Source organism: Quercus robur, chromosome 10 (genome assembly GCF_932294415.1).
Source record: "Quercus robur chromosome 10, dhQueRobu3.1, whole genome shotgun sequence".
NCBI classification, from domain to species: domain Eukaryota; kingdom Viridiplantae; phylum Streptophyta; class Magnoliopsida; order Fagales; family Fagaceae; genus Quercus; species Quercus robur.
Window position 1 is genome coordinate 41,139,375 of NC_065543.1, and position 9,587 is coordinate 41,148,961.

Sequence of the window (9,587 nt, forward strand, 5' to 3'; positions counted from 1 at the left end):
CCCTATAGGTGACGTTGTCTATATCGGTAACACCTAGCATTATATGGGTGACACATGCTAATGAACCAATGTCATTTATCTATCACTTAATGGTTAGATAGATTATTAACATAAATGGATGACAAAAACAATATAAAAACAAGTTAGATTTTTATATAGATGGATTTTTATAGCTTCATATTCCATTAAAAAAAAATTATAGTTTCATAACTTCAAAATAAATATATCTACTTAATAAAAATTATGACAAAGTTTAGTTACAAAATTGGTTGTAACCTGAAAGTACAATCTTACTCAATAAAATAAACATTATTACATATTTTCAAAATCTAACTATTGAATTGAATGTTCTTTATGCTCTTAATACACATGTCAAATTTTGTGTCAATCGGATATTTTTTACTATATGATCTATAAACTTATATTTTATGCATAATTTTAAACTACAAAAATTTACAATTTAAACAATTTATTAATGACATAGCTATTGATATTTAATTTTTAAGAAATTTTACAAGTATGGAAAATATAAAAAGAAGATGTAATCCAATAGTAAATTTGTTAAAATTCACCTCCAATAAAAAAATACTGAGTTAGACTACAACTAATTTTATAACTAAATTTTGTCCTAAAAATTAATAAAATAGACAAGGAAGTCTTTTTAACTCTAGTCTTATTTTTTTTAGGGTAAGAAATCACAAAGAAATTAAAAGAAGTAAAGCCTTTATATGGCAATCAATTATCAGAAAATTAAATCAACAGTAACGAATTTATGAAAAAAAAAAAAAAAAAAAAAAAGAACATGCTTCCAGCTGGAAAAAAAAAAATCAAAAATCAAAAACCGTCCATGTGAGACTGTTGAACTTCTTCTTCACGGTTAGTTCAGCGGCCCCTCACATACGTTACCATCCAAAATTCCATACAGATTTACATTGTTCACACTGAACGAATATTTCCACCCTTTACTCTCCAATGGGTGTATATAGCAGTACATCATGATCAGAGGACACAGATCAATAGTGAATAAGAATCACTCTAAAACTGTAGCTCTCATCTTTGTCCCCTCTGCTTTCCTCTTCTACTCTCTCTTCAACATGGCTTTCCACAACCAACCTTCATCTTCAGGTCAATTTTTTTTTTTTTTTTTTTTTGGCAGTATTCTCTTTATCAATCTAATCAAAACCCATATTTGCAAATTTAATGATGTTTGGTTCCATTCCAGTTTGTGCTATTTTGGAAATTACCCACTTGCATTAAAACCCAGATTTATTCATTCATTGTTGTTGTTGTTGATTCTCTGCGTGATTGGTGGGCTAAGATTTTTTTGTGCAAATTTCTGTTACTAGAAACTGATACTTATATATGCGCTATTGAATTAGTTTGTTTTTTCATCAATCTAATCAAAACCCACGATTGCTTATTTAATGATGCTCGGTCGGTTTCATTCTACTTTATGCTTTTTTAGGAAATTACCCACTTGCATTAAAACCCAGACCATCTTTTATTTTTCTCATTTGTTTATTGTTATTGATTTTCTGTGTGATTTGTGGACTAAGATTTTTATACAGACTTGAACTTTTTACCGGCTAATATTCCTTTTTGCCCAAAAAAAAGATCACTAGAAGCTGACATTTATCTATGCACTATTGAATTAGTATTTTATTAATCAATCTAATCAAAACCCAGAATGACTTATTTAATGATGCTCGGTTTAATTCTACTTTATGCTATTTAGGAAATCACCCTCATGCACTAAAACCCAGACTATGTTTTATTTATTTATTCATTATTATTATTGATTTTCTGCGTGATTTGTGGACTGAGATTTTTGTACAGACTTGAATTTTTATACAAATTTGAGTTACTAGAAGCTGATATCCATATATGCATTATTGAATTTGTATTCTAGTAATCAATCAAATCGAACCCTTAATTACTTATTTAATTTGAGTTACTAGAAGCTGATATATATATGCACTATTAGACTAGTGGTGGGTTTATGTTTAACTTGGGAGAAACTTGCATCAGATTCTGTAATTTCGAATGACGAGCAGAGGTCGAGATTGTATGATAAGATGGAGAGGGATTTGGATGAGAACGGGCCTGCTTTTCTTAAACAAGGTGAAACATCTCAGTCGTTGTCACTTTCGGATATTTTCACTTTGAAGGATGGATATGTAACACCCATACTTAAGGTATGAATCGAACAAATCAGCTTTTTTTTTGGATTACATGGTACTACATTGTTAATTCTTGTTTCAATTGAGTGAGCAAATGATGGATTGCCTCTTTTGTTTGTGTGTGTAGGCAGCAAACCCTCCTGTACGGGCTAATGTTTTGTATCTGAGCACCGAATACTCAGTGCGCATCTCGTAAGCATTTCCTTTTCTCATAATTCATGTTGTTACAGTTTGTTGTATATTGTTATATGTTTGATCCATGTATTATGATTTATTTTTAATGAATCTGTGTATTGCTTTTATTGTGATTTATTGCTAAGAAAATTTAGGAAGTTTTTAGTTTTAGAAATGATTGAAACTTAGGCGATTTAGTGAGAGTGAAAACAATGGGAAATGATGCAGTCATATAAAGTTCAAGTCCCTATTCTTAGGACTTCTCTGATATTCTTAGAAGTTGAGGTGGCCAAACTAATTCAAACATGTTAATTTTTATTAGAAGGTGGCCACTGTTATATGGCTTTCTATCCTCTGATTAATTGAATTCACATGCTTCTTGGGTGGAGGAATGCTGTTTATCAACAGCTTTCTTTTTGTCAGCAGCCTTGTGATTGCAATGGGCAGTCACTTGTCATCCTTTGTGGGTTACATAGAGAAAGGGTTCCATCCAGCTTCCAATCTTTGCTCGGAAAAATCAACATAACTGAATGGATTTATTATGTAATTGCATACATTATGGCCTGATAATGATGGATGCCATTGATGGGATTAATTATGCAAACAATTAGCATTATTTTAAGATTTTTGTGCTTTTGATTTACATTTTTTTTTTCATCTATAAGATTATATAAAACAAATGCGAATTAGATCGTTAAAACCCATTAATCATGATGACGTTTTACATACTGATCCCAAACTCATCAGATAATGAACCTAAGTCTTCAGAATACAAAATGAATAGTGGAAATATGGGTTTAAATTGTTTAATGAGATTAATGTTTGCAGTCCTGAAAAAATATAAATTTGAGCATCTTAATAATAACATAATTATTAAGATAGTAAAAAAACTGTGGGGAAAAGGATGAAATTTCAGTTTTATATATTTTTTTATCACAGTGCCATAATTTTTACATTAGCATCTTAATCTCACAGGAAGTTTTATATAGTTTTTTTTTTCTCTTTCCTTTTCAAATTAATACATGCTTGCTGCAGGGAGCAATTATATAGTAGTTTATTTTTTAATTTCACACATGCTTTGATTGCCACAGGGAGGCTGTGAAACATATTTTTAATCCGTACTTTGATAAAGGTAAGCTTTTAAATTGCTTACTTTTTCACTTGTGTTATTTGAATTTGAGTTGTGGTTACATTTTTAAATAAAATTATATTTTGTGCATTTTTTTTTTTTTTTGGCATTCTTATTTGTATTTTGTTTAGCAATCTGGTTTCAGAACTCCAGCATGTACCATTTTAGCATGTTTCATGCTTCACATCATATTACACCTGTTCCTGCTTCTGAAGATGAGGTAAACTTCCTTTTAGAGGGATCTTATGTGTCTATTTAATTCTTGTTGGAGTATCATTTGATTCTTGGACCTTTTTTGGTTTTTCAGATAGAAGTGGAAGCAAGTGCTGTTCATGCTGTTGCAGATGATCTCTGTCCTTTAAAAATTGTTTTAGACAGGGTGGTTTTAACCTCAACTGGTGTGCTTTTGGGTTGCTGGCAGGTTACTTTCTGAACTTTTCGACACTCTTTGGGCTTTCCCCTAACTTTTGATGTAGCTATAGATGACGTACACACTATAAAAATTTGAGAAAATTACCCCTTGTGGTTTGGCTTTATCACACCATAAACTTCCAATTGTTACATTTAACTAATATAAAATTGTGCCTCCTGGGCATGAGGATAAACTGCTTAGCCCGTCAGGGGTGAAAAGCCCCTGGATTACCCGGTAACTGGTTCTGGCGGGTGGGGTCAGTTGCCCGTAGGAGTTTGATTAACAGTGAGGATTGTTGTACAGTATGCTCTGCGACGTGCAACTAATCTGAGTGAAGTTCTCCTATGTCATCAAAAAAAAAAAAACTAATATAAAATTGTTAGGGTTTCATTTAAATAAACAGAGTTTACAATTTGTGGAAATATTATTCACCTCTCTGTGATTTGGCACAATTTAGTACCATAAACTTTTCAATTGCTATAATGGTATATTGTCACCCCTTAAAGTTTGGATTTTTGAAATCCGAAACCCTATTTTTGATGGAAACATAATGATTTCATTTAATTCCTAAGTCCAAACCTTAGTTGGTTAAATATAGCTATTGAAAATTTGCAGTCTTAATTGTGACAGGACCAAATCAGATTAGGGAAATTGGTTTTACCCTAAAATTTTTATACGTCTCAATATGAGTTGCAACTTTGCTCTTTGGAATGGTTTTGTTAATTTTTTAGTTGACAACCATATACTACACTGCAGTACGGAATCATGAGAATTCTCCCATGTGATTGTAATAGCTGCAATTATATTGCAACTTCTTGGAGTGTCCTCCTTAGTTTGAGTAATATGAATTCCTCCATGAGGAGCGGCAGAGTGGGGTTGAGGGCAGAGTTAAAACAGCAACCAGTCCAACATAGGAGGTGGTGTATGATCTGCCCTTACAGTGATTAAGCTCTTGAAATTTCTTAACCCACAAAATGCAAAAGAACCTATAGAATGATTTTTTAAACTTCTTTTTCACAATTCTATTTATTTTCATTTGTGGGTTTCTGAGCCAGAAATTATGATTTAAAATTGTTGTTGTCCCTTTTTATTTTTTTAATAATAAATTTCACCACTCAATGCTCAAGCTGAGCTATTACTTGGTGACAAAAGAAAAGTCAGCTATAACTTTGGCCTTCTTATATTTACCTCAGGGAGAAATATATCAATGTTTTTGCCAAAGCTTTATCTATAGTTAAAGGTTTTAAAACTTAAGCGTTGAATTTTCATCTTACAAATCTTTTGTTTCCATTAGTGGATGAATGTTACCATCAGATTGGTTAATAGCTAGGGAGATCAACCAGGTAAAGAAAGTCCTTTTATGTGGGAACCACTCTGTGTGTGACTGAAATTTTTAAATAGTATAGTTTTTGGAGAATTTCACTGTGAATCTAATGACTGAAGGATTTTTGTAGGTAATGAGATGTATCAACAGTTCATATAATGAATTATTATTTAATATAGGTAATCTCTGGGACAGATCCCATAACCATTCGTGCCAAGCTGAGGACTGCACTTCCACATGCGCCAGAAAAGCAACTTGTAAGAATAATATGAATCTCTTAATTCCTGTTGAATCCTTAGAAATATATATATATATATATATATATATATCTAATCTCAATGGCTTGAGGTATGAAATATGAATGTCTCATGCAGGGATTGTTCAGCACTTATTATTTGATGATTGATACTAGGATACTACTGACTCTTAAGATTTGCAATAGATGATTGTAACTGTTGCTTGACTTATGAAATTTTATAGGACCTCTTTTTTCCTGGTCTTTATGGCTAACAGCCTATCAGATACTTGCATGCTTGGTTTGGTGTCTAAGGAGGCCATGGCCCCCCAGAAGTTCAGAACGTCCTTTCTGAAAAAAATTCCATTTCCCTTTCTTAGAATAGTTTGAAATGTCTTTTCTGGGACTTCTTTGTATGCTTCCCAAGGGCTTGAGTTCTAAAATTATGTATGTAAAGAGAAGAGGCCCTCAAAAATAATAGACTTCAAATCCCAAATTTGACGTTATCCTAGGCACTTTTCAAAAGAGCATATTTTCTCTATGGCCTCTCTTAAGGAAAACCTTTTTGGTACGCCACTGCCTGGTTTTTTTTAGAATATAGTGACTGATGACATATGCATCCAATAATGTTGGTTTGCTTTTAAAAATAAAGAGATGGTGATTTATCCTTTGTTGGAACTCACTGCTGCATGGTGGGTCCTATCTTTATGTCCTGGTCTTATTGGTGCCTTATTCAATAGTATTGGTAGATGTAAACTGGATATCTTCTCTTCCTCAGGTTAAGTGGTGATACAATAAATGATGAGTATGTGGTTGCTACTATTTTCTAATCAGCAGTCTTTTTCTGCTACAGTATGATGCTGCTATTCTTCACACATCATTTGCAAGGCTTCTGGGACACCCCACAGCAACTCCAATGGTATTACATCATGAGTATCTCTGTCTCCTTTTTTCATCTTAAGTCAAGATCAAGTTAGTGCTTGACACCACTCATTTTTTTTGTTGGGTAGAAACTAGAAACTAGAAACTAGAAAGGGTTAGTGCATTTAACTGAAAAGTGGCAATTGCAATTAACTAAGAAGTATATGCGTTGGCTGTCTCAGCTCTAGTTTATTAGAATCCTATTGAAACAAATGCTTGAAATGCAATATACTTTTCATGTCAACTTGGCACACCATACAAATGCAAAAGATATCAGCGCATTTTAGTGCACATGCAAGACAACTTGCACAAGGAATAAGCATTACTTTCATGGATGTGAACTATGGATTAGTTTATGGGTAACATTGATATCTTTTCTGTTTTTTATTTTTAACCCCTTTTTTTATAATAATTTTATGGGAGGTGTTTTGGGATGGAAATTGGTAGTAACAGGATTTGAGGAAAAAACAGAAGTAACAACTGAGCTTGAAATTATAGTATATACCTAAGGAAAGAAGGCATCAGATGTAAAAGTCCAAAAAATCTTTCTTACTAAATTGTGTATGTGGTCATTACTTGATTACTTGTAAGAAGTTTGATACAAGTGTCTTGGAAAATCTGGCATTTTGATCTCATTCAAAATGAGAGTTCAAGGAACATCTGTCAGTTCTTATGTTAAGATGAATTGCACGTATATTTTCTTTTATATACTTAGTTCTAAGTTTGACTCTTGCAATTGTTGTCATATTTAGGAGCTGCATAAAACTTCAGATGAAGTTCAATTCTTCCATGACCTAGTTGCTAAGCTAAACAATCAAATCCGTGGAATGGAGGTAAGTTCTTATGTTTAATTATGATCGGCAGTTTATATTTGAAGTTTTGAATTACATAGTTGAAGCTGAATTGGGCTTTTTTTCGTAGCATGCAGTGCTATAGTTTCACCAATTTCTGTTTCTACTCATGTTAAAAGATTCCACTACATGGGAATTTTAAGGCATATATTTGGAAGAATCGTTGCAAGCGACCATGTATAAGTAACCTTCACTTCTTAGTCATCTGATAGTCTTTTGTGAATGTAGCATACCATTTGATGATCGCACCTAGGTCATATTGTACATTCCAGTCTGGTTGAGACATATATGGAATTATGGATTATGGGTTTACAGTTTCCCACTTTACTTTCAAATCAATTTGAAGTACACCTTTTTCACAAATGTTCCTAGGTCGTTTTCTATTGTACATTCTAGCACTCACTATAATGATTTCCATTAGTAAAGCGTATATTTTCTGAAATAATGGCAACAACCAGTATGTCAATATCATTGGGACTGTATTATCCTTCCTGTCAAATTAAGTTGAAACTTCATCCTATATTTTTTGATAGTTTTGACTTTGAAACTGAAAAATTATTCTAGAAACAAAAGAAGAAAAAGGTGCCTGCATGGTAGAATTGCTCTATGTCAGCACCTTTCATTCAAGGTAGATATTTGGTTATAGTGAATAGAAGATTCTTATAGCACTTCCTTTGCATTTTCAGAGACAAATCATTCTAACTTTTAACCAATTGGGGATGTATTCTCCTTTTCAAGATACCTTGTTGACAATAACGTTGGAAGTAAATGTTCAAATGGACATTTCTTGTGATCACCAAGCAACTTCTTTTTTTCCTGCAGCATCCTATAGAAGTTATCCGTCTAGAGTCCTAGCATAGCTTTGGGATCAACTTTAGGGAAGAATGACCTCAATAGCCACATTAGTGATATAAAATCTACCGCAACATTGACATGTCAAAATTTTTTTCTTTCCACTTTGATGGGTTTTCAACTTTTGTTACTCTTCTGGAAAGGCAGTTGATCCTTCTCTGTTTTTGAAGCCAATCCATCAGTATAATTGCTTCAAAGTATTGACCATGACCATCTAGACATCATGACTACAGACTTCACACAAATGTTTACAACTTTTAGACTTCTGGCAAGGCACATCCTTAGTTTTTGCAAACTCTTATTTGATTCTTTTAATGATTTTTTTGCATGAAATCTATCTCTCATACGGTGGCATTTGGCCTATGAATATTCAGGCTGTGGTGTCTGAGCTCTGGTATGTGGAGGAATATGATGTGCTTGCTCTTGCATTGGATGGAAGAACGAAGATTCGCAGGTTTCAACTTGGCTGCTCAAGAACCCAAGATTCCAAAGATGACAAGCATAATTAAAAGCATATTTCATTACTTATATATATGAAAAAAAAAAAATATCAAAAGCATATTCATAGATTTACAGGATCTTTCATGATGGAAGTGTGTACTTAATATACATTTTCGTTTAAGATGGTCCTAATATTAGAAAATCTTGTCACGTCTTACATTCCATATCTCATTTCTATATTCTGTGAGTATGCTTTTAACCCCAATTAAATTGTTGATTGAAAATCCCAAAATTAAGGAAGCCATCATCTCCAAATCACTCAAATCCCCCAGTACTTGATGGTTTTCAACCCCATTTTTCTTCTAGAGATTTTGGGATATCATAGAGAACTTATTTTATATATATATATATATATATATATATTTTTTTTTTTTCATAACTTAAATCTTCTAGACCAGCCATATGCCAAGTAACCTTAACTTCATATATATATATATATATATATATATTTTTTTTTTTCATAACTTAAATCTTCTATACCAGCCATATGCCAAGTAACCTTAACTTCATCTCCATCCTCCCTCTACCTCACCCTAAAAATGGATCACCCTGAAAAGGTAGCCAATTCTCAAACTCATTGGTACTCTTATAAGTGTCACTAGTGAATTTTGGTTAAGAGAGAGCCCTTCCTCAAGCGATTTCATTCCCCCCTAACCTCCAAAGCCAACTTCATTCCTGAAAGGAAAGCCAGGGAATCATTTCATTCCAAAGCCAACTTCATTCCGGGAAGGAAAGCTAGGAAATCATTTCACTCCATGTCAGTCTTCAAAAGTAAATAAAAATATATTGATAAGTTGCATCTTTAATGTTATGATTACACCAAGTGAATGTGTGTATATATATAATCAACATGTTATATATATCTTGCCTTATATTATATAATATATACAATATCATATCATATATTATATAACAGGTTTGATTACACCAACTTTCATATTATATATATATATATATATAAAATTTTTCTCTTTTTGCCATGCGACATACTGCAGTTATTAATATAGT

General features: G+C 32.5%; 1 protein-coding gene across 4 annotated transcripts; it reads left to right on the plus strand.

The window, feature by feature from the left end:
• Positions 1-863: 863 nt before the first annotated feature.
• Positions 864-8,736, plus strand: LOC126701775 (uncharacterized). Of its 4 annotated transcripts, none has more exons than XR_007647483.1 (11): positions 864-1,125; positions 2,029-2,195; positions 2,308-2,372; positions 3,446-3,486; positions 3,615-3,703; positions 3,791-3,904; positions 5,399-5,476; positions 6,308-6,373; positions 7,128-7,208; positions 8,249-8,346; positions 8,453-8,736. XR_007647483.1 is itself a non-coding variant. In XM_050400136.1 (10 exons), exons 1-10 carry the CDS (start codon positions 996-998, stop codon positions 7,309-7,311), a joined length of 846 nt encoding a protein of 281 aa, XP_050256093.1. In that variant the 5' UTR covers positions 865-995; the 3' UTR covers positions 7,312-7,396. The 4 variants fall into 4 exon arrangements, 2 of the variants coding, with proteins under 2 accessions (XP_050256093.1, XP_050256092.1); XR_007647484.1 differs by lacking the exon at positions 8,249-8,346 and adding an exon at positions 7,304-7,403 and having other exon boundaries at positions 8,453-8,590; XM_050400136.1 differs by lacking the exons at positions 8,249-8,346; positions 8,453-8,736 and adding an exon at positions 7,297-7,396 and having other exon boundaries at positions 865-1,125.
• Positions 8,737-9,587: the final 851 nt, after the last annotated feature.

What these genes read in the sequence shown, in the direction of transcription:
- LOC126701775 (XM_050400135.1), top strand. Translation starts at nt 996, where the DNA reads ATGATCAGAGGACACAGATCAATAGTGAATAAGAATCACTCTAAAACT. An exon ending in CAACCAACCTTCATCTTCAG is followed by an intron (nt 1,126 to 2,028) that starts GTCAATTTTTTT and finishes AACTTGCATCAG; the next exon opens with ATTCTGTAATTTCGAATGAC. An exon ending in ACCCCACAGCAACTCCAATG is followed by an intron (nt 6,374 to 7,127) that starts GTATTACATCAT and finishes TGTCATATTTAG; the next exon opens with GAGCTGCATAAAACTTCAGA.